The 26120-nt window shown below is 42.9% G+C and overlaps 1 protein-coding gene across 6 annotated transcripts in view; it reads left to right on the top strand.

The window, feature by feature from the left end:
• The window catches only part of Nckap5 (NCK-associated protein 5), a 901285-nt gene that overhangs the window by 860364 nt on the left and 14801 nt on the right, over window positions 1-26120 (top strand). For 2 of the 6 annotated variants that reach the window (XM_087581942.1, XM_087581943.1), the window contains one exon: window positions 14478-14552. The exons of the other annotated variants lie outside the window; for them this stretch is intronic. In XM_087581942.1, the coding sequence (XP_087438068.1) occupies window positions 14478-14531 (54 nt within the window). In that variant the 3' untranslated portion in view covers window positions 14532-14552. The remainder of the gene's footprint in view (window positions 1-14477; window positions 14553-26120) is intronic. 6 annotated transcript variants of the gene reach the window in all.

Genomic DNA, 26120 nt, shown 5'->3' with positions numbered 1-26120 from the left:
ATTGGATCCCCCCAAAACTTGGGTTAAAAATGCTTGTGAACCACCTAATGTGGGGGTTGGGAACCACACTTGGATCCTCTACAGAGGAATGAGCCCTCTGACCTTTCTCTCCAGTCCCAGCATTGTCTATCTTAAAGCCAAAGTCTTCAGTTCTTATAGTTTCATGCTTTGTTTTTCTTTCTCCTAACATTTCCCCTTTGGATGTGAACATTTCTTGTTTTAGAATTCTGTACTGCTGGGAATTTGCATAGCAAGTTACATTTCAAACTTGACTAAACTTTTAAGTATGGATTATGATTATTAAAGAATTCTCAAGTTGGAGAAAAAAAAGGAACTCTGTCAAGTGATACATTGCATGAGAGCTGAGAATTAACCTTTGGAATTCTATAGAGGTCATCAGAGACCATGACAGGAGTCTGCTTGTTAGAAAGATGGGCATATCATTCCACTAGTGCGGAATGGCATCAGACTGGAGAGGCCTCAAGAGAGGAGAAGAAGAGGGATTAGAGGTAGGAAGTATGTAAATCTTTCAAGGACCTTCATTTTACTCTGAAATGGTATAGACAAATGGGGTCACTTGAGAGCTTCTTTGAGGATGGAGAGAATCACCACACATTAAATGCTGATGGCAAAAATCCAAGAGAAGAAAGGAAAATGTGAAACTGTAAAGGACTTGTACAGGTAGACTGACTGCCCTTAGCTGTAGCAAACTTACAGGCTGGTTCTTTGGGTTTAGACAGGGCTTTCTTCAATTCTCTTCTGACTTCTTGTTTTCTGAGAGAAATATAAAGCACAGTCCTCAGGTAAGAGTGAGCATGAGTAAGCAAGTGTTACAGTTTTAAAGAGATGGGGGATAGAATGAGCCGATCTCATAGGATCTGCGGATGAGAAGGGGTGCTGAGCGTGGCTGTGTGTTTCTCACTTCACCGTTCAGATCCCAAATGCAAAGTCGATAGGGTGCTGCTGGATTAACAGATTCAGGTTTCTGGTAAGTGATGCAACATAAAAGCGATTGTGAAGTTGAGAAAGTTCAAAGGCAATGATGGATTAGAGGTGTGGCTTGGCTAATAGAGTGCTCGCCCAGCATACACAATGTCCTGGGTTCTATCACTATCACCACATAAACTGGACATTGTAATATACACCAGCAATCCTAGAACTTGGAGGGGGAAGGAGGATGATCAGACGTTCAAGGTCATCCTTGGCTATGTAGCAAGTTTGAGGCCAGCCTGGAATACAGAAGATCCTGCCTCAATGACAACAAAACTGTCACAGTGATGGATCCAGGAGAATAATCTAAGTCAGAATGGAGGTAGGCATCATAACCAGAAAGATATGAAGAACTGTGGTTCACTAGGAGAATCAGTGGAACTATGGTCTGATCTAAGGACTGTCAGGCACAAGTACTCAGCAGCTGGAGCAAGGAAACAATGCCCCATGGAGAACAGCGTGTTTTTATTGAGACTGTGGAGAAACTCTGTTATTAGTGATGGCGTGTTGAAGACAGGATTGTGAGCTCAAAATACTATTAGGGGATTCAAACATAGTGAGTTTTTAAGAAGACATAAATTTAGGTTATTAATTACATAGCATATGCCCCTTTGTTTATTTATCTTGCTTTCTCTAAAACCCAACACAGTATTTATGCAGAATAGAGACTCAATCGTGTTGAATGAATGAATGAATGAATGAATGAATGAATGAGCATATAATAAGTAACTTGGGAGTTCAGTATCTACCTATTTCAGTCAATGAAGAGAGAAGTCAAATTGTTCAGTTTAATGTCTGCGTTCCTTTAAAGGGAACGATCTCCACTCCCGGAGAATGAATGTGGCTTTGGAAACCAGTCTAACCAATGTCGTTCAACAACTCAGGTGTATCTAGGCAGTCATACTATGTTGGAGTCAAAAACAATCTGGGAATCTAAAGTAATGAGTTAAATAATGAGATGGAGTCTGAAACAATTCTCAAAGTGAATTATAAGAATAACTTGTACTCCAAATTACTGTATTAAAAAGATTGGTGTATGTGTATACTTGCATGTGTGCATATCCCTGAAGTGAGTATCCACGTGTATCCACCTGCCCCTTACTCCAGGTTCAGGGAACATCTTGGAAGAGGATAAAACAATTAAGAGCCTGAGGAGGGAGGGAGTATGTGACAAGAGGTCTTTAGGACATAGCATGGTTATAGCAATCATGAACTCACAGTAGCCATGGTTACCAGCACAAGTTCCTCAAGGTCCCACCCATAGCTGAGGAGTTGTTGGCAGTTGAAGCTTATGGTAGAGGGAGAGTTAGATTTATTCGAGAGTGTGGTCGCTGTTCGGTTGTTCCTGCCCCGGTAGATGACCTCCTACTCATAATGCTGCCTGTAAATAGAGGCAGTATTAATTCACCCCCATAGATTAAATAATAGTTACATTTATATATTATATAACATATAGTATATAGTCATATATTTATTGACTACATGGATATCTGACTATTTCAATTACTTGGATTTTTGCCATGTTATAGATAATCTAGTAAAGCAGTAACTTTACCCTCAACTGTTAAACACATTCAAGACTAAAGCTCGTTCTATAACCAGATTGCTGGCCTGCAGAAAGGAAGAGGCGAGAGGTTTGAGAGTTAAAACCAATGGCCTAGAAATGAGTACACACTCTGGCTAAGTTGAGTGAACAGTCTGATGCTTGCGTGAGTCTGAAGACTGTGGGAATTCAGGATCTAGCTTCTAGGATCTGTTGTTTCTCTGGAGGTCTTCTACCCTTTTGGTTTATGGCTTCTTAGGTGTGTGTTTGATGTGTGTGTGTGTGTGTGTGTGTGTGTGTGTGTGTGTGTGTGTGTGTGTGTATTGGGAGAGGGGATAATTGTATCATGCATGTGCCCAGAGGACTTCCTCATGTATTGTTCCTCGGGCACCGTCCACCTCATTTATCTTGAGACTGGGTCTCACACTGGCCTTGGACTCACCAGTTTGGATATGTTGGCTGACTAGCAAAACCCAGGCATCTACCAGTGTCTGCCTCCCCACTTTTGGGGATGTATGCTACTGCATGTGGCTGCTTTACATGGGTTCTAAGAATCCTCATGTTTGCTTGGCAAGAACTTTATTGACAGAGCTGTGTCCCCAGGCCAGTTAATTTTGTTTCCTCCATCCCCTTTCCACAGGTCAACTGATAGCCTAAAATGCTTTATTATTTGAGAGGAGGGAGAAACAACCAGTCGTTTTATATATCTAGGTTATTGGAAGAAGCTATATTGGAATCAGCTGCCCCTGCCCCTGCCCCTGCCCTCGCCACACCATCTTCATAAACACTGCACAGTCAATGTAGGAGGTCACTGCAATTTGTGCTACCTTCACTAGGAAGAGCTGGCCCATTAGTGACTGACTACCCATCCTTCATTATAGGCAAACAAACATATCCCCAGAGTAGAAAGAAACGTGATTTCAACCTTGTATCTTTCTAAGTCTACTTGGTTGGCTTAATTGAAGAACCTTAATGGCCACTTTTCAAAAAGCCTGATGGATGCCGCCAGGATGAGTCACACAGACTCAGGGAGCACAATAATCCCTTGTCATTTGTCATCACAGATTCCCTCATCCCTTTAGCTTTCAAAAGGAAAATTTAGGTTAGATTCTAGGTTTTCATCACTGGTTTCTGAGACTCGAGAACTATCCTCTCACCATTTGATTCTTTGGGATTAAAGAACACTGCTTCAAAGACTCAGAGACCAAGTAAGAGGCACAGGGAAGGGGCATGTCACCCAGTGCACAGCATATATTAGTGATTCCTTTCCTGTCTTGTTTCCTTGAGAACCTAACTACACCTCCTTCTCTGTGCCTCACACGATCTGCGTGTTCATGTGCTATCCTGCTGTGGACTTGCTAAGTACTTGGCCGGCAGTTTAATATATAGGTTCACCTCTGATTCCTAAGCTACTGTCCAAACCACCAGGAGAAAGGCTTCCTAGCAACAGTAGCTGAGGAAGAGTTAGAGAAGGAACTGATGCAGCAGCCAATCAGCCAAGAGAGCTTGCTGAGGGAGGTTCTCTGGGTCTTCAGGGTTCTCATCTGAGAAAAGCCGTTGGATTAGAGACCTTCAATCCTTTAGTAAGCAATGAAAATGTTATTCGGGGGGCCTCAGGATGGCAGAAGTAGATAAATCACTTGCTACCAAGTCTGATTATTTGAATTTGATCCCCAGACCCACAGAAGGAGAAATGACTCCCACAAGTTGTCCTCTGGCCTCCATAAATGTGTGTGCATGAGTGAGCACACATGTGCCTGTGTGTGCACACCTGCACATGAACAAGCATGCGCTTGCGCACACACACACACACACACACACACACACACACAGAGGCGGGTAGCAATTTTAAAATATAAAAAGAAATGCATGGTTTTAAATGACTGGTCAGTATTTTATCATGGCCACAAAAAGCAAATCAATACACCCACGTAAGGTATACTGCCTTTTAAGACATAATTTCCAATGTAAGAAGATCCCAATTATTTGTATGTAATATATTGTGCATGTTCTTTATTCTGTATTCTCTTTAGAATAAGCATAGTATGTCTGTACGTAGTAGTGTTGAAACAGGGTCTCATGTAGCCGAGGCTAGCCTCTGACTCACTACATAGCTTACAATTACCTTGACTTCTGATCTCGCGTCCACCTCCTGAGCTCTGGGATTACTGGCCTTCACTAACATATGGAGTTTTATTCCATGCTAGGAACAGAACCAAGGACTTTACACATGCTAGACAAGTGTTCCACCATTTACTCTCCCTCCCCAGGCCTACTACTTTTCCTTTTAAAAATGAGAAAAGGGATCCAGGGGTTACCTCAGCAGTAAAGACACTTACAGTTCTGCCTTTGATTCCCAGAACCCACCAGGTCGGAGAAAACTGACCCTGCAGGCTGCCCTCTCACCTCCACAACCACGCCTTGTCAGAGGACCCTCTCCCTCTCCAAATCAAATTAATTAACCTAATAAATATTTCTTCTAAAACATTTTTCTAAAAAAAAGTAGCTTTCTGGGATGGACCACACCTGTAATGTCTGCACCCAGGAGGCTGAGGCAGGAGGATTGACACCAGTTCTACATCATCCTGGGTTACTTATGGGTTCCATCCAGTACATCCACCACAATGTACAAGGATGCTATCTTTAAGACCTACAAACAAAAAGATTTAAAATTAAGAATAAACTAAAAGCAAATTTGCTCCCTTTTCTTCATTACTTTAGTTTGTCTCCCTGCTTCCCTCCCCAGCCTGCTCTATTGTTTTTATGAAGAAAGTGGTGAGCATGCGTGTAACTCCGGGTTCTCCTGCGGGAAGCTGTAGCTAGCTGATCTTGACAAAACAGGTCCATAGACCTCAGTTACGGTGGACAGTTGTTTTGAGGATTCATGAAGAGCTGGTCTGTAGAGCGCATTAGCATGCTGTCAGCCTCCAGAGCAGGAGGCAGTGAGCTGTCTCGGTGCATAGTTTGAAATATGGACCAATAAAAGGCACAGGATGACAGTTTACTCCTGAAACTTCAACACCGCTGCTCATGTTTTCCAAATTTTCACAACCAAGCAGGAAACCAAACCCACGCAGCTCTGATTTCTCTCTTGAAATGAAGAGAAAATGAATGTTGGTTGGGAAGATCCGCTCCTTCCATAACAGCTAATCTGAAAACCTGAAAGACACTCCCTTTGTTCTGTCTGTGTCTCTGGAGTTTTTTTAATTTTTTTTCACTCCCGAACGGACTTCATCTCTTAGGTAAACAAAAAGTTATTTCTCAGTTTTTGGCAGTCTGGACAACAGATCATTTCAAAAAATGAAAGAAAGTGTGCTTTTAATTTCCTTAAGGACATGGGGAAAGAAAACATTCATCTCATACATAGAAGCTTCTAGAAAGATCACAAAAATTACAGAGACTATAGAAAACAATAACGCTATTACTTTCTCTTTGTCTCTGTGTGTGTACATGTGTGTACAAGTGTGTACATATGTGTGCTAAGTGTATCACATATGTGTGCATGTGTGTTGTGTGTCTGTGGTATGTACATCTGTGCACACATGGCCATGTACATGGTGAGGCCCGAGGATAACTGACACTGTCTTCTGCTGCTGCCTATTTACATGAGTTCTAAGGATCTGATCTCTGGTTTCTATGCTTATGCAGCAAGCACTGTACCCACTGAGCCATTCTTCCCTGCTATAATGGGAAGACATTGACAAGACATTGTTTTCTGTCTAAGTTAGTGTTCTGTCCGTTATTTTATTTTTATTTATTTGTCTTTTATTTATGTGAGTTTGTATGTATGTGCCTCTCTCTCTCTCTCTCTCTCTCTCTCTCTCTCTCTCTCTCTCTGGGGGTGTGGGTGTGGGTGTGGGTGTATGTGTGTGCATGCACACATGTCTGTGGGTACCTGGAGGACAGAAGAGAGCATTAGATTCCTTTGGAATTGGAGTTGCATGTGTTTGTGAGCCACTCAATGTAGGTGCTGGGATCCAAACTCTGGCCCTCTGATACAACTGTACACACCCTTAACTGCTGACCAATCTCTGTAGCCATATCCATGAATTACTATGATTTCTTGAGAAACTCCCAGGTTTTCACAATAGAGAAGGCTCTCTGAAACAAAGACACATTCAGAACAGTTGACAGCAAAGAGTGACAGAAGGTGACTGGGCCAGTGCGCTCGGGCTCTGAAGTGTGATGACAGCAGGATCAAAACAGAACTCCAACTCAAGTGGCACCTCAGGCATTAGCCGGAACTGACCTCTGTTCAAGAGAATGCATGCTAGCTGTTGACCCTGAGGACAAACCCCTCCAAGGGCACCGTACTTCAAAGCACTGCTGTTAGGGTATGGGAGACTGAGAGAATCCAGCTCCCTCTCATCCTTAGCTCCCTTCCTTACCTCCCTTCTCCCCCCCATTCTGATGTATCCTCACTTATACATGGTTAGCATAACCACTCTATTGTGACTTAAGCAATGCGTTCTAGGTTGGATTTTTCTCTCCTTCAGTTTGGGGTAGCACATAGTGAGTATGCATGGTTAAGCTCTCTAGTAAGGTCATGGGCTCTGGAAATAGACACTGGGACTTGGTTTTGTTTGTTTTTGTTTTTGGGGGGGATGGGTAGAATTTTTGTTCGATGAATGGTTTCTGAATGGAGAGGTTCAATTGCATAGCTATATATGTGGTTTCTCAGTCAGTTTTAACCGCTGATCACTCTTTTTAGAGAATTCTCTCCCTCTAATAATTAAAATAAGGACTTCTCTTCAATTATCCTTTTTGATGATTTCATAGATGTATATTCATCCTTCCCCCATATGAAAGACTCGGAGAAGATGTTCCTAGGTTAAGTGTGCAATACTGAAAAGAAGAAGAAAAATGTCCAATGGGGTGCATGCACATTGGCATGTATGTACAACAATAGCCAAGCTGGCAGGAATAGGCACGGAAGAAAGTATCCTTGTGCTCTATTGGAGCTCTATGGCACAATTCCGTACTAGAAGGCTTTCTTTCTGAGTTCACTGTGTCTTTTATTCACCAGAGGTCAAAAGCTAATGGTATAGAGGCTGCTTCATTTTCTCCAAAAAGAACCAATTTCATTATGGCATTCTCAGGAACTGTCATTCCTTAGAGATCTCTGGGGGCTATGGTCTGGAACCACAGAGTAAAGGAAATCTAGTGCCATGTGTTTGCTTATGGTGTGGATGTTTCTAGACCCTCCGGATTGCCTTCTCCATTACTGAGCCAGGTGTCCCTTGGCACAAACCTTCCAGATCAGACAAGACATGTTGCTCTTTAAAGCTCTGGGCCCTTCTTAAGAGAATTCACTTGCCATTCTCATTAGTAGAGGAGACATCTTCTTTTTATATAAGGAGAGACTTGACAGGCATATATTTATGTAGAACTGCTTGATATATACTGAATGTGTAGTCCCCCTAAAACATGCATGTTGAAACCTAATCACCAATGTGCTGTATTCAGTAGCTGGGCTTTAGGGAGTTATTATGTATTGAGAGAAGTTCTCATGAATGAGGTTAGTGTCCTTTTAAAACGTTTCCCCAGAGGAAACCTCATGGGATGCCAACCTTAGACACAGAATTAGAGTCAGCTAAGGAAGGTACAAGTGGAAGAAATTGTCTTCCTCAGGGAAGAACCCCAATTGGTTATCGTGTACCATGTGGTGAGCTCTGAAATCATATACATACAAGTAATATTATATGGCCTGATAATGTCGTATTTATATGCTTAGGAATATATTATATATTATATAGATTACCTGTTTAGAAATAATATGTCTATATCTCACAACAATTTCAAAAGTGACAATGAATTTGAGAGAGAGAAAGGGAGATATGAGGAAAGGGTGGAGGAAAATTATATAATGATATATTAACTTCAAAATTTTAAAAAATTAACAATAAACCAAAAAAGGACCTAGAGATTGTAAACAAATGCAGTTGTTATAGAAATCAGCAAAAAGCATTCTCGAAAATTCAAAAATAAAGCTACCATATGGCCCAGCTCTCCCACTCCTGGGCAGATACCCAAAGGACACTGTATCCTCCCACAAAGATATGTGTGTACACCGTATTCGCTATGGAATTATCACAATACAAGGGAGCATAACCAGCCTAGCCATCCATCAGCTAGTGAATGAGGAATGAAAATGTGGTCCAGATAGCCAATGGGATTTCATTTAGGAAGGAAATGAAAATATGACATTTGTGGGAAAGTGGCAGCACCTGAGTGTTAGTATAGCTCCAGACTCAGAGAGGGAATGCTTATGCTAATATTCTAGCTCTCGATGTGTGTATGTGCATGCAAGTGCATGTGTGTGCACATGCATGTGCTTTCATGTAGCGAAACTAGAGAGGACAAGACATGGGTAAAAGAGGTGTTGAGAAACCGAAAATCAGGACACATGAGAAAGGAAACCCAAAAAGAGGATGCTAGAGAAGGGACCAACAGCACAACACAGGGCCAAGGACGGAGAAGAGTCAGAGAGGGGAAAAATCAGGCAAGCCAATTTTTGTTTGAAAATATCATAATGAAATCTAAAACTTTGTATACTAATTTAAAAACAAATAAAAGAAATACTAAAATTCACCAAAAAGAATCTTAAATTATGTGTCAAAAAATGACACCGGAGAGTTTACTCCTCTACTTTCCATACATGAAACACAGGAGAACGTGGAATCAAACCAATAAAGTACTTACATGGTCTCTGGACACCATGATCCTGTATCCTCTGCAACTGGAAAACAGATATTTTCCTAAGCCTCTAAGTTCAGGGTTGGGTTAGAGCTGTTAGAACAGATGCGAGCAAGGCCCGAGCTGATAGAAAGAGCATGAACTCAGTCCTCACCCACACTCTTGAAGCAACATAATTTTCACAATACAGCAGGGACTTCATAAAGAGCCAATTCATGTTTACGTGCTTGTAGGGAAGATATCATAAAGTAAACAGGCGGCTGTACAGTCTTACATGCCAGATGGCGTGAGTATGGGAGACTCTATAGCTCGCTCTCTTGTTTAGGAATCCGTTCTGAACTAGAGCAGGATGCTCAAGCATTTATATCTACAGCACAACAGGTGTATTCCCCTGGCACGTCTGGGGAGAAATTCTAGATTCTGGATTAGAATCCTGGGCCCAAATCCAGGATTTTCCAATTCTTACAAGTACTTCAATCTGCGTTTTACTTTTAAAGAAAAGAAAGCTTGGAGACTAAAGTCTTAAAATGGGTCTTGGACCAAATGCACATTTGGAAGAAAATATTATTGTTACAGCTTCTCTTTCACTCTTTGGAGTTGACCTAAAGGAGCCAGTGGGCCAGACGTTAAAAAAGCCTTCCCATGCGACAACACTGCACACAGCTGTTTTCTGATCGACTAAATATAACTTCCTTTCTTTCTGATTACTTTTCCTTTTCAAATGAAGTACTTTTTCATTTTACAGAATTAATGAAATCATAATTTCAAATGACAGTTAAGCCAAAGTGCTTTTTCTCATCTTCAGGAATCCTGTTTTTAAGTCCAATAAACAAAAAAGCTTCAGAAGGAAAAAAACTCTGCGAGTTTGTTCTTTCTTCCTCCCATCACTTAAAAATATTAAAATCCTCCTAAGTGTATAGTGTGGGGTTTGAGTGTTGCAAGGTCACCGCTGTCACAGACAATACATATTTTATAGACAGTCTGTGCAGTCTCCTATGGGCGGTTGTAATGAACTTCCGAATGCTAGAAAAATTAAATGAAATAAAGGAGTTTCTTCCCGATCCTAGAGGCTGGGGCTCTGAAAGCGTCAGTGGGGTTGGGCTTCTCTCCTAGCTTTAGACCTTGGTGTTCTAGATGACTACAGACTGTCATCTCTGTGTGCCACTGATGGACATGGCAGTCACTCTGGGTGGCATCTTGTCATAGCATTTCCCATAGACATCCAGGGGTTTTTGTCCTGTTCCTTTCCTCCAGTGACATCATTTATACTGTACTGAGGCCCCACTCTACCCTGCCGTGATCTGCTTTGTGTGTGTGTGTGTGTGTGTGTGTGTGTGTGTGTGTGTATGCGCGCATGCGTGTGTGCTCACGTGTATATACATCCACAAGTATATGTACATGTGTGTGTGCATATGGATATATGTCCATGAGTGTGTGTGTGTGTGTGTGTGTGTGTGTGTGTGTGTGTATGCAGGTGCACATGGATATAGAGGCTAAGGAGTCATCATGGGTGTCATTCCTTGGGTGCTATACATTTGGGGATTTCTTCTAAACTTTGGTTTTATTTTTAAATCATTCTTGGAGAATTTCATACATACATACATACATATTATGATAGTATCCACTGTATGTTTCTCTCCAAAGTTCCTGTGCTCTCCCTAATACACCCCTCCCCCAACTTTGTATTCCTTTTTCTTTTTTTTTTTTTTTTGATACCCTACTGAGTCAATTACTGTTGTTTGTGTATGACTAGGTGTGGGCCCATCCCCTGGAGCATCAGTAACCTACTGGCAACCACGCCCCCAGAGGAAAATGGATCTCCCTTCCCCAACCGCTAACAACTGCCAGTAGCACCTCCTCTCAGGGTGGGGCATCCAGGCTGGAACTTTGACTAGTTCAGTCATGTTTAGCACTTGGACCAGGATCCTTCTCTCTCTTTATCCTCAGGTCTAGAACTATAAGCACCTATCACCACTCGCTGGTGTTTTCACATCAATATTGTGTGATTCCCCCCCCCCAGGATGTGTGAGCACACATCCACTCACCCTGAATAGGAGGGCACTGACAACACAAAGGAACAATTCTGCCAAAATCTAACAGCAACTATAGGGGTCACCAGGTATAGCCTTTCCACACAGATGCTGAAGATTTGAACTTGGATCCAAATGCTTACCTAGTAAGCACTTTATCAACTGAGCCATTTCTCTAGTCTTCACGGGCTCAGTGCATTGATTACAGCCAGCGTGAGATTATTTCCAAATGAAGTCCAGGAGTGAGGGGCTGAAGTGCCTCTCTGTTGGGGGCAGAGGGGCTTAATTCAATCTACACAATCACCCAAAGCTAAAAGCAGAAGATAACAGGGTAGAGGTATTACAAAGCCTTTGACTTCAGCAAGAAGTCAGCTTGGACCTGCTTGGGACCTGACATAGCGAGTGCCTTAAACATTTAACTGCAGGTAGCTGCAGTTTGTAGCAGAAGAAGCAGCTAGAGAACCCTGGATAGCTCAGAGACATTTTTCCTAACTCGCATAATCAAAACAAGCCAACCAACGGGCTCTATCGGCAAGTCATTGGGTCCCTTTGTCACATGCAGAGTTCAAAGTTTTCATCTCAGTTACTTCTCTGAGGCTGGGATATGATACACTAACAAAAGCAGCTTGAGAGACAGAGGCATCTTCGGCTCACGGGTAAAGCTCACTGTGATAGAGAAGTCATAGCAACAGGAGCTCGGAGCAGTTGCTCACATGCTGCCCACAACCAGGAAACTCAGGAAGATGCCTGAACGCTTCCAAGCATCCATCTTCTTGTCCCATTGTCTACAGCTCAGGAAAAGGTCCGGCCCTCAGTCTAGATGGGTCTTCTCATGCCAGGGAAGGTAATCAAGAGTGTCACCAAAGGCTTGTCTCTGGGGTGATTCTAGACTCTCAAGGCAACAACGCAGGCCGTCACAGTGGTATCTCCCGATTACACATACAAGGAACAGTGACCCAAAGACAGCAGTGGGGTAATAAAAATGCAGGGAGGTAAATGGGAGGCCGTGGATGGGCTTTGCTCACTTCTCTTTCCACAGAACTAGCCAGCAACCCCCTGGTTCCCATCTTAAACCATGTAGTGACTTAATTAGAAGGATGTTTACATGTTTGCTCTCATTCTAACACTACAGCTAATTATTTCTCGGCACTTCTTGTTCTTCACAGTGTGATATAAGTTTCTCATTTATGATTCATTGATTCAAGACTATTTATGTGTTTCATGCTGTTTAATAGGTGTCATTCTGGGCATAGTAGATAGAACAAATTTTTTTGAAGGCCTTATTTTAGCTAAGAAGGAAATAGACGAGATGAAATGCAATAGCCTCCATATTTACAAGCCCCACAGCCAAGGATTCAACCAAGCCTCAATGAAAGATTTGGAAGCCAAAGCACAACTATACGGAACACGTGAAAACATTCTTAAGTCATAATTACTCTCTAAGCAATGCAGGGTAACAGCTATAGCATCACTGCATGGCAGGTGTCGTCAGAAATCCAGAGGTCGTTCGCAGTAGATGGGACAGTTGTGGCTGTATCGGTGAATCATGTAAGCACTTATGGCTGTTGGGTGTACCTCACAGGGATATGAGGGCATCCTGGCTGCTGACAAAATTCCAACTAATGATGCATGCGGATGGGCGCATGTGGAAGCCAGAGGATAATTTCCTGTAGTTGGTTTTCTCTTTCTACCTGTGTGTTCCCAGGAATTGAGTTCAAATCACGGTGGCAAGAACACCTCGTCAGGGATGCATCCAGGCAACCCAGTGATACATATGTTTAAATGGGTGAAGATGGGTACATGGAGTCCACTGCCTCCAATGATTGACTGGGGTCTCTGTGAAGAGCGGGTGCTTGAATAAAATGTCAGATGGAGTGCTGATATGTGATATGTGCTGGAGCTCATGGGCAGAGTACAGCAGGTCCAGCGGCCAGTCTCGGCACAGGGAATGGTGGGATACATTTGAGCAGGGTAGTGATTTAGTTTCCAAGGAATATAGTGACTTCTGGGTTAGTAGGCTCCTAGGAAATGAGCGTGGGACTACATCCAGGAAACAGTGAGGCCACTGAAGAGAGAATGATAGCAGCAGGAAAAAAGTGGTGGAGAGTGACTGGGCTTAGATGATGGGGTTTAAAAGTATCTTTAATACCTCCTTTCTTCAGTGCATGTACGTGTGCCTGTGTGTGCACACAGGCATGCATGTGCATTCATGGGCATGTCATATGTGGGTGAGAGAGCACCTCATGGGTGTCGTTTCTCCCCTTCTACCATGTGTGTCTTGAGGAACAAACTCAAATAGTCAGGCTTGGCTGCAAGTTCCCTTGCTGGCTGGAAATCCCACCAGCCCTAGGCTGTGTGTGTTTTGAAAGCAGAACATAGAGCACTTTGTGCTATTATTAGTCAGAGTCTAGGGTGCAAAGAAAACTACTTCAGGTCTTTTCGCTAATGGGATTTAACACAAGGTTTAGTTTCTCCAGAGGTGCTGAGTGGGAGACAGTGGTGATCCAGAGCTCAGCAGAAGCAGGAATTCACAGCTACCTCCCAGGTGGAGTCAAAGTGGGCGATAATGGCATAAGGGGCCAAAGGCTGGACCACTCAACCCACTAGAAACAGCCCCTCAGACACCGGGCAAGTGGCAAAGATACAGAGCTGGCAGGCTCAGCGTAGGATGAAGGCAAGAAGTGCTTGCTTCCTCCTCCCTTCCTGATGCCCAAACCTGTGCCATTGACTCTGATTGACAGAACATCCCCAGGTCAGGGAGAACACAGGAAATGTAGCTACGGTAATGTGAGAAAAGCCTGTGAAGGAATGGGGCTAGAGGTCTGAGAGAAGTAACAGGCGACTGCAAGCTTCCATCCATGAACCATGGGCATGCATATCTCACATTAGCTGCTCACAGTAAAATGTAGATATCTGTGATATCTGTACACACACACACACACACACACACACACACACACACACACACACACAGCGGCGGCGGGAACTAGATAGCTTTCATCTTAGTGCCCAAACAATTCTTAGACATTGATTGCCTGAACTGCTATGTTAAAGATTCTGAGGCTATCTCTGTGTACACCCTGTGCTAGCTATAATGTGGGAAAGGGAGGGGCCATATCCTTGCCTGGCCTTAGCTCTGAAGTCTGCATATGGAGACAGTGTCAACCAAGCCCCTCACCTTGGGAACATCATGAAGGGAATCTCTTGTTTTCTTAAAGGTGGTGGTAATACCTCACCCTGAATCCCCCGTGGAAAGAAAGAGCCATGATTAAGCTGAAATTCCTGGAAAACAGGTATTTTTCTTCCTTCTTGTCTCCCCAGGATTTTTTCCTTTAATTCATTTATTTATTTACTTTACAGCCCAATCACGGTCCCCACCTCCTCTGCTCCCATTCCCACCTGTACAAATCCCTTCCCCGATGGCCTCCTCCCCTTCTCTTCAGAGAAGGGGAAGCCTCCCTTGGGTACCATTCCACCCTGGGACATCAAGTTGCAGAAGGACTAAGCACATCCTCTCCCACTGAGGCCCAAGGAGGCAAGGCAGTCCAGTTAGGGGAGGGTGATCTAATGGCAGGCAACAATCAGAGAGAGTCCCTGCTCCAGTTGTTAGGGGACCCACATGAAGTTCAAGCTGCACCACTGCTACAAGTGTCTGTGTTTTTTGGGGGGTCCTACCCCTGCGAGCTCTTTGATGGTTCAGTCTCTGGGAGCACCCATGGGCCCAGGACACCGTAGGTCTTTCTGTGGTATCCTTGAACCCTCCAGCTTGCTCAGTCCTATCCCTCACTCTTCCGCAAGACTCCGAGCTCTGCCTGATGTTTGGCTGTGGGTCTTTGCCTCTGTTTCCATCCACTGCTGGATACAAGGCCCCTGTCTTCAAGCACAGCAGGGTATCATTGATAGTGTCAGGGGTCGGCTCTCTCATGTGCAATGGGTCTCTAAAGAGATCAATTCTTAGTGCCATTTCTTCCCAAAAGGTTCTTTGTTTATGTGGGAGGGGTTATTTGTTGGACAGGACTACAGGTATGTGTGCCAGTGTACATGTGCATGTGTATGCATGTGCGTATGTAGGCCAAGGCAGCCGTACCTATTTCCTCCTAGGTAACACAACCGAATGGGCTAAACTGGCTAGTCAGTGATCTGACTGCAGGAATCACTGAGAATAGAAGCACTTGTCACTGTGCCCAGCTTTTACAGGGTTCTGAGGATCCAAGTCATCTCCTCAGTCTTAGCAGGACTTGCCTGAATCATGCTAAGGAGGACATGAGGCAACACACCAGCCCTTCGTCAGATGTTCCAGATGTTCACACAAGAGTGGCAGATCTGTCACTTTGCCTTTGGAGGTTATTCTAGAGTGGTTATGCCTGGCCACATGGAGTATGATGTCACCCTGTGATTACAACCCTATGCCCTTCTAGTGATTGCCTGCCTGCCCCAGGGTCCTCCCAGGATGGGGCCCAGCTAATGGGGACATTTAGGGTGTGGCATCCTTTGGGAATTCAGCCAAAGCAGCATGCAGCACAGGCCGAGGATCTTCTTTAAAAGTACTTTTTCAAATGAAAGCAAGTGATTCTTCCAAGGGTCAAGGGTTGGGGATCCCACGTGCACCTGCCCCAAAGTGATGTGACACTGCTTGCAGTGTGCACCCTCGATGAGCATGATCTGACTCTCCCTGCTTATCTTTCCCCTGATTCTTATTGTGAGAATTCTTTTATCCCCCACCCATGGGGATTTTTGGGATTATCTTTAATATTCTGTCAAAGCCTCTGGCGCATGTTAATTATCAGTTTAACTAACTCAGAGAGCAATTTATGTGGTTATTACCTGAAGATAAAATATTTTACATTTTTTTATTTTTAATCTCCAATAGAATAACAAGTTATTTTATTATTCAAATAGGACTCAGTTCCTGCTGTGTTCAATACAATTTTTAATAAATATGTAAATTCTAAAATTAATTTACAGCATGCATTGGGAGGCATGATTTTGAGATGACAAAAAACTTGATGGATTGTAAAATTATCCCCCTCCCCTCTTAAAATCATCAGTCACGGAGAACGGGGTGTGCCGACCTCTCATAATCTTACAGCTTTTCCTCCGTCTTCTTTAGTTAGGGACTCACTTAAAATTGATTATAAAGTAGTATGTTTCTTGGACCATAATTCATTCACAGATTGATTAGATATTTTAGTTACAACCCCATCGTGGGATGGCAAAGGAGTCGCTCCTGTTTTGTTGTTGAGGCTAGTGGGAGAGTAATCTTGATAGTTGCCCCTGTGTGACTAAGGCTACCCACTCTCACTGATGAAAATCTGGCCACATGAGGTAAGACATCCTGCACCTTGCTTGTGTGGGGTGTAGGGAGGGGGTGATGTCTGTGTGCCGCTATGGAGACCAGAGGTCACGCAATATCAGGTGTCCTCCCCTGTAGCTGTCAGGGTTACCTGTGGAGATAGGATCTCTCCTTGAACCTGTGGCACAAAATAATTCAAGCCACTATGCTCTGCCATTGTGGTCACAGAAGCATCAGCACTCTAGTCACAGGCGACCTCTACCACATCCAACGTTTTGCATGGAAACTGGGGATCCAGATGAGGTCCACCTATCTGCATGCAAGCATCTCACTCATTTAGCCATGTCCGTGGTCCCCCGAAGTGTTCTTTTATTTTTTTAAGATGGCATACAGCAGGCTTTTTTTCTTATTGACAGTGACCAGTAGACCAAACTGTACATCAACATTCTTGTAGATGATGTGATTTTCCCTTGCTTGAGGTGAAATTTTTGTAGCTGTTCTCTAAAGGGTATGGGGAACAAAAATGTTCATGCCTAGCAGCTTTGGACTCAGCACAGCCTTTTCCTGATCCTTTCCCAATGGATATAATCTTTGGGTCAATTTCATAATTTTTAGTACTGTGTGTGTGTGTGTGTGTGTGTGTGTGTGTGTGTACACAGAAGGCAGAAGACAGCCTCAGGCACCGTCCTCACAAACCACTCGCTGGTTTGGAATGCTTTAGAGTAGCTGGCCATCAAGCCCCAAGGACGGGTCTGTCTCTGCCTCCTCAGTTCTAGAATTATATCACATGCCACCCCACCCAGCTCCTTACATGGCTGCTGTGGATGGAACTCCAGCTTCTTCGGCTGTATAGCGAACATTGTACTGATTGAGTTAGTATCTTCCCAGTGCTCCACTCCAACACAAACTACTCCAGCATCTCCTTTAAAACAGATTTAAGGAACATTACTTTCCAAGTCAATTAAGAAAACTGTAAACATACGTAGCAAGGAAACCAGACCCGAGGTCCAGTAAATGAAACACCAGCCCACTCATATTTAACCAGCTGGAAGGCTGGCTTTTCATGAAGCTGAGAATGAAGCAATTATCTCCCTTCAACCTGTGTCAGTTCTGAAGTATAAAAAAGCCTGCTACCTATTACATGAGTCAGCTTCTGCTGCATTGAGGTTCCCTATGTACCTGAAGACACAGCTTGAACCGAAGCCTCTTAAGATGATGATGCTATCACTCAGCCCTCTATCCTGGAGATGAGCCCATTGAGGACCTCAGGCCTTTCCACAGCTCTCTTTAAATCTTGGATTCTGTGTGTTTGTGGGTGCAAGCACACATGGAAGCCAAACAAAAGCCTTAGGTGTCATTCCTCAGGGTACTACCGATTTTATATTTTGACTGTCTTGGAACTTACCAAGTAGGCTAAGCTGGCTAGCTGGCAAGTCCCAGGAATCCTCCTCCCAGGGCTAGGAATACAGTGCACATCACCACACCAGGCACTTTCTTATGGGTTCAAGGAATCAAACCCAGATATTTGTACTTGCTAGGCAAATGCTTTGTTAACTGAGCCATCTCTCCAAGCCCATTGTGTGGTCTGATCCCTCTTCACTCTTAATGTGTTTTGTACTCACTGTCCTCTAGGGTTGGAATGGTGAGTTCTTCCAGGGAGCCTGACTTAGGGCAGTAGAGATGTCTCTTCTAAGTACATGTTAATCAAAGTTTTCCGGAAAACACATTTTGTTTTCCCACTCACCTACCAATTGACAAAGTAATTATGTTCATGTTTATGCATGAATTCTAAACAAAGGAAACCTGGATATCTTCTGCATGGTTAGACACTAAATGTCCTTCGGAATATGAAAAAACTAGAGAGGCCAGCATCTCATTCTTGGAACGCAGTCACTTAAGATACCGTTCTAGAGGAAAACAAAGAACCGGGAAATAAGGATTCTCTACCACACATGGTCTATGTGTCAGGCATGTGGCACAGGGGCATGAAGACACATAAGTCATCACCCTACATGGGAGATGGAGCGATATCAGCAAGCAGGAATATCACACTGTTGTCTCTCTCTTTCCACAATACTGCTCTGCAGAGAAGTGAGAAGAGGCCGAGGTGACTCCTAGATAGAAAGTCATTCTGAGATTTCCCAGCACCTCTATCTCAGGAGACGAGTGGGTGATGGAGATTCCAAAGGGTGGAAGGACATACGGTGTGTCCGTGCATTTGTGTTCGTGCACATGCATCGAAATATATGTGGGTTTATCTACTTGCACATATATTTATGTGGGTACATGTGTGGGAGAGCACACATGTGTGTATGCCTTTATTTGTGTGGAGGTATGTGTGCAGACATGTGTTTGTGGGTGTGTGCATATGGACGCCGTTCATAACCTCAGATGGCATCCCAGGACATTATTCTTCTTAGGCTTTAAGTGAGAGCCTCTTACTCACCTGGATCTCACCTAGTAAGCTATAATGGCTGGCCAGTGAGCCGCAGAGCAAGATCCATCTGTGCCTACCTCCTCAGCACTGGCCCCCATGCCCAGCTCTTTTTACATGGGTTCTGGGGGTCAAACTCAGGGCCTCATGCTTGTGCAAGAAGCACTTTGATGACTGAGCTTCTCATCAGCCCCTGGGGAAAACATTTTAAAGAGTATATGTGGACCAGAGCCTGGAGACTGCCTTGCTGGGCTGAAAATCTTGCTCATTTGTGATTCCCCCAATGGCTAGCTAAATAATAGGCCTGATATATATATATATATATATATATATATATATATATATATATATATATATATATGTGTGTGTGTGTGTGTGTGTGTGTGTGTGTGTGTATGTATATATATGTATATATATATGTGTGTGTGTGTGTGTGTGTGTGTATGTATATATATGTATATATATATATGTGTGTGTGTGTGTGTGTGTGTGTGTATATATGTATATATATATATATGTGTGTGTGCATATATATATTCCATTCTGCTGACCTTCCATCAAGATGTTGCTGAGCAGCCTTAATTTTATCTGCAAATCCTGGATTGGTTGCCTCACTGCAATTTCAGATTACCCTTACACCACTGTGATCATTGCCCCCTGATGCTTCTGGGTAATGCCTGGTTGAGTCCATTGATATTCTGAACTTGTGTGGCAATCAAGAATTTTCTTTATTCCCCACTTCCATATCTACATGATGGTGGTGGTTAGTGGTGGTGGTGGTGATGGTGATGATGATGATGATGATGATGATGATGATGATGACTGGATATGGATGTGTGTGTATGCATTGCCACTTGATTTATGTATGTGGTCGCATGTACCACAGCACACACGTGGCTTTCAGAGGATACCTTTGCAGAGTTTGCTTTCTCCTTCTCGTTTTATGTGCATTCTAGGTATTGAACTGCTGTCATTGGGTTCATGTGGCAAGTCATCTCACTGGCCCTGGGATTTTGTATTTTTGCCGCAAGTTAAAGTCTTTGTCTTTAGTTGCCCATAAACCGAACAAGTCTCAAACCAGGACCATAAAAGGTGGAGAGGTGTCCCTGGCCCTGTGAAGCCAGTCTCCTTCTAGGTAACTCGACAGCATTTCCAGCCTGGAGAAGATGCTTTTTTTCCCTGCAGGCCCCAACTACTTTTCAAGGACCTTGTTTCCATGGGGAGGTAACTAGGAGAGACCTCCTTCTCCCTCTGCTGCCTGGGGAGAAGGAGGGACTACAGACAGCAACAAGGGGTGAAAAGCAAATTTATTAATCTTAGCTCCTAGAGTTAGTAAAGTGGGACGACGTTTGTCTCAATTGTGGGAGATGGCTCTAGCTGGAGCTCCCTTTTCCTTCAGGAGATTTATGCATGAGCCAAGAGCTCTGCCTGCCTCCTGAAAACTCTTCCTTTCCCGCTTGCTGGGTGAAGGGCTTTGGTGTCTCCCTAAAGGTCCCTCCAAGCCTTACACTCCACGAGTCTTGTGGAATGGGGTCCCAGAACCCACAGCAGCACATGAGTTTCTGCTTCACGCAGAGCACTGCTGCTCACCCACAGATGAACGTTTCGACACTTTCACAAACATTTTCCCTCTGTGTTTGGGGGGTTGGGGTTGTCTGAGGCAGGAGAAAGAGACCTTCTCATTATTAATCTTGAGCATCTGATAGGCCTCCTTTGAGAAGGTCATTGTCTGCTACGGCAAAATAATCACAGGATTTTTAGACAAGATGGCAAGAGAAAAAAATGATTCATTATTTCACAGATTATTTTGCCTTCAGTCTCTGAAATGGATGGAGGCTCCTAACAATATGTGAGCAAGAGAGCAAGGCTTAACTTATTATTTGAAAGGTTGCACTTTAAAGGGAAAAGAAGTTCAAACATTACATATTTAGCTCCATTGTAATATAGCAAGGGCCAATGTAGTCCTCATGGTAGCCTCATAGGCCTGTGGATAATATTGTACATCTCCCTGAATAGGAAGAAGCCCCACGCACTTTCGTCATCGGCCTGCACTAATGAGACCTGAAGAACGTTCCCAGGCCCTCTTCATGCAGTAGCACCTCCCTCTGGTCTCTTTGCGATGTGAGACTAGAGAGTCTGTCTTATAGGGTCACCCACAGTACTACCTTCCGTACCTCATATGACCATATATCTCAGTTGCTATTCCTGGGGCTGTGACAAAATACTCTGACAAAACAACACAAGGGAGAATGAGTTCATCTAGACTCAAGTCCATCGCGATAGGGAAATGAAGGCAGATAGAGCTTGAAGCAACTGGTCACATTGCACTGGCAGTTACCAAAGAAACGCATGCTAGCCTACAGCTCCATCCCTCAGCTTACACTGTCCCAGACCTAACCAGGGCATGAGCCACTAACAGTGAGTTGGTCTTCCCACTTCAATTAACACAATCAAGACAGGCCCATGAGGTAAGCCCAGAGGCCCATCTCCCAGCTGGGTCTACGTTCTGTCAGGTTGCCAAGTAACAGTAACATTGCTCCATAAACTTCAGCATTATTTATTTTGTTGTTTTTTGATGAGGGTAAAGATGCACATCTGCTTAACAGCTATGAATATCATCATGAAATAGACCAAAAGTAGATTTCAGGGCTGGAGAGATGGCTCGGCAGTTACAAGCACCTGCTGCCCTTGTGGAGGACCTGAGCTTAGTCCCAGCATCCATGTCAGACAGGTCACAACCACCTGTAACTCCAGCTGCAAAGGCTCTGACACCTTCTTCCTGCTTCCTTGGGTACTGCAGTCACAAACGCACATATGCACACAGGGATACACACGTGTAATTAAAAATAAATAAATGAAAAAAATAAAATAAAGTTAGTCTCCCATGCAAAAAATACACTGTGTTTGGCACCAAGACCTGAACTATGTGGTGTTATTTTTACAATAAAGTTGGTTTGGCCTAAGTGCAAGGCAGCTTGCCCAATAATGATACACAATTTAAAAATGAGACCTGGAGAGGCCAGGCGATCGATATGACCTTGACTACTTATAACCCAGATAACTTATGGAAATAATGCGAAGACCCCTGTGAACCCTTTGGCGTGACAGGAGGGCTTTAAATAATATTTTAAGAAAATCAAAAACAAACCTCCCCTGGACCTTCTTTACAGATTAGATCTGAAATGAAAAACCCCGAGTAACACAATTAACTATTGATTTTGTTGATCCATCTTTAATTCTCACAGCAATTGAGTTGTGTTTACACAGTCATGCAGGGCAGACATACCTCACCGGGAGCAGGGCGCCTTTTGCTTTTACATTAATTTAAAAATTAAATTGTTCTGTGCATCTGAGATAAAAAAAAAATAAAGTTTTTTCCACAGGCGGTTGACTTACAGATCATAAAGTATTATTAAGCCAGCTAAGACTGCTCATGAAGAGACTCCCTTTGAGAATGCAGGAGTCAGTTGGCTGGGCGAATACATAGTAGTCTTTCCTCACTCATAATAGCTTGCTTCTCCCCCATGCTTTCCCTTACCTATGTGCTATGGTTTAAATGTGAAGTGTCCCCCATTGACAGGTGCCTTTCAACACTTGGTCCCCAGCTAGTTCTGCTGTTTGAGACAGTTTTAAAACATTTAGGAGGTGGAGACTAGCTAGAGAAAAATGAGTATCTGAAGGCAGACCTTGAGATTTGATGACCTCACTTCCTGTATGTACTTTACTACTTCCTATGTGCAGATGCAATGTGGCTAGCTACCTTATGCTCCTGCTGCCCTGTCTTCCCCACCATAGTAAACTTTATCTCTTCTTAAACTAGAAGCCAAAATAAGCCCTTCCTCCCTTACATTACTTATTAGGTATTTGGTCACAGCAATAAGAAAAATAATGGCATCGTCAAGCACAGGTCACAAATAAAAGACTCAGGGATTTTTAGCTTGCACAATCTTCTGAGTAGCACGATGAAATCTCTTCCTATCCCACTCTGCTCAGAATGTGAACTATTCCTCCATCTAGCACATCCATACTGAATACACTACCCATGTTTTACTTTCTGACCCATCACTCCATCAACCCTAACCATAGTGTATACTGCTTAATTCCTTAACCGGTTCAGTTATCAGATCAACTGTCACATCATCAGAGTGCTATGTTGGGTTACAGCTTGCTTACAAATCTCATTACATGTCAAAATATTCTCATCAGTTTTCACCTAATCTTATGACATACACACTATATCACTTCACATTATCTTGAGTGTGAATGCAATACAATAAGGTGTTTTATAAAAGATTATATTCACATAAATATATTATTAATTTCTCATTGTACCTAAATTCATAAATTGAAATATATCACATATATGGATGGAAATAATAATGTTGTATATGAAGTTCAGTAATAGATGTGGTTTTGGGAAGTTTAACATGTATCTCCCACAGACCAGAGGAGAGTGCTGTAGAAGAAGGTTGAGGGGGTGGGACTGAGATGCAGCCACATGCTGCCTGGTGCTAGAATTTGGTATTAATATTGGTATAGCTTAATCTCCCTACAGTTTGATTTCTAAAATTAGTATACTAGTATTATGTGTAGCTTTTCACTCTCAGTCTTTCCATTGCCTCTAAAACATCATTAGTGTGCCATTACACCTTGAACAACGCCCAATGCCTGAAGCGTATAGGATTCTGAACTTGGGCAGATTGCCTGAGGTTGGTCAAAACTATGTGGGACATTACTTGATGAGTGATTTTAGGGAAAGGGGAAAGCCAATGTGTGCACAGAGGACTATGTGTTTGTTCTTTTCAATAACCTTTTGTATTGGCTGTTGTGTCTGGATTTTCAGAATATAACAGGAGCCGATAGTGTCTGAATCTTTAGAATAATTTCCAACAGGGAGTTTTCTCCTTAGAAGAAAGATCAATAAATTAGTGTCACTTCTGAGTTGCCCCAGCTCTCCAGATTCAATATGTCAAATGATTTTATGCAAAGGAAAAGCTGACCAGCTATTCAACTGAAACAGCAACTGCATTAGGAGGTGATTGGCTTACACAAGAGTAAAGCAGACATCCTCACCTCCCCAAAGCTCAGTATGCTCCGGCATGGGTTTGAGGCTGCAGTCCTACCTAATGCCAGACCTGCTGAAAGATGGCTGATTGGAGGTTAGGGTACATTGACTTTCCCTCCCTAACCTCTGTTAGAATGAACTTCTGCTTGTCTCATCATTTCTAGTGAGCCATATGGAGAAAGGGATAACTAAGAACTAGACTCAATATACAAAACTGTAAAATTGTAAGACATGCTGTGTGTGTGTGTGTCTGTGTGTGTGTGTGTGTGTGTGTGTGTGTGTGTGTGTGTGTGTGTTGGAAGCATGATTGCACAATTCTTCAGTATAAACTTTGTAGATGATGACCTTGAGTTACCAAGTGCTTGTGGGATGCAGACTAGGGAGATGGTTTATTCAGTGACATGTTGCTGCACAAACCTGAACTCAGATCATCATATAAAATAAACCAGGCAGACACAGAGATGGCTTGGCTATTAAGAGCACTGGCTACCCTTTCCAGAGGACTGAAGTTTGACTCCTAGCACCCACATGGTAGCTCACAATCACCTGTAACTCCAGTTCCAGGTGACCCAATACCCTCTTCTGGCTTCTGCAGAAACCAGGCGTGCATGTAATATACAGACATACACATAGGTTAAAACACCTATTTTATACACATAAAATAAAAATGTAAAGTGTCCAGGTGTCTTGGCATGTGTCTACAGCCCCAGCAGTGGGGTGATGGAGGCAGGTGATTCCCTGGAGCAGGCTGGCCATCACTGTACCCAGTATAGTGCTCGCTCTCTCTCTCTCTCTTCAGTGAGAAGCCCTGTCCAATAGTAAGGTGGTGACCAACCGAGGAAGACAAAATGACTCTGACTTCTGCATACATGTGCATACTTATAGGTGAACCTGTATTTATAGGAATTTCTTTACATACTTGCTCAAATACATACACATGGCTAGATAACAGAGCATTGCCCTATGCTTTGAAACTCACAGGATATCTCTTTAATACATACATAACTCTTAGGTATAAATTTATGGTTTTTACCCCTTTGATTACATTGGACATTTTCCCAAGGAGGGAAAATTTCCAGGACTAAATAAAAGTCAGAGTGTAATATGTGTGTGTGTGTGTGTGTGTATACATATATGTACATGTATTTATATAGATATTTTTGACCTTATTCAAGAGAAGATGTATTTTACTTTTCTAAAACCCTGTCACTCCAAAGTAAAACATATCTGTGTGGGGATGAGAAGGCGAATATGTTCCCTCCATATGCATTTCCCCTGGCAAAGTCTGTAGGCCATCTATGCTCTAAAGGTACACATCTAAGCTAGACAGACCTTGACTGGACAGGCATATAACTGTATTTAAGGTACAGGGTGATTCAAAGGTGTGTGAAAGAGAAAAGAATCTAATCAGTCTTTGAAATCATGCAAGTATCATATATGGGTATGTTTGTGTATGTCTATGTGTATATATGTGTATGTATATGTATATTTATATATGTATGTACATATCTATATATGTAAAAATGTGAGTGCATGTATGTAATGTGTATGTTTGTATGTGTATGTATATGTGTGTATTATGTATATCTATGTATCTCTGTATATGTGAGTGTAATGTGTGGTCTTGTATGTGTACATGTATTTGTATGTGTACTATGTATGTGTATGTCAACCCATTCATAATGATGCCTGTGAATTAAAGACAGTCTTGATGTTTACACTCTGATTGGCTGACACCAAAATAGACCAATTGGGAGGTTTTTGGCTCAGTGTTTACTAGGTTCTCTTTCCTGAGTGGTTTTTAGTTGCCATTCTGTACAGAAAAGAACCTAACAATACAGGGAAGCATGTTTCATTTAGTTATGCTACTTATACAAAAAAAGTTGCTAGCCATGGGCTGCCTAGATTGCCTAATTCCAGGTCACTGTAAAGTAATGCCTATTTAACTTTTGGGGAAATTTGGGAGAATTTCTCAATTCTCATGAACTCTACTGCATTGAAAAGCTTATTGTGTTATTTTATATTTATCTGTGGTGTGTGTTCATATGTCTACGTTCATTGTATAGAAG

Source organism: Rattus norvegicus, chromosome 13 (assembly GCF_021556685.1).
Source record: "Rattus norvegicus strain SHRSP/BbbUtx chromosome 13, alternate assembly SHRSP_T2T, whole genome shotgun sequence".
NCBI lineage: Eukaryota > Metazoa > Chordata > Mammalia > Rodentia > Muridae > Rattus > Rattus norvegicus.
Note: the sequence above shows the minus strand (reverse complement) of the source record. Positions and strands in the feature narration are given on the sequence as shown.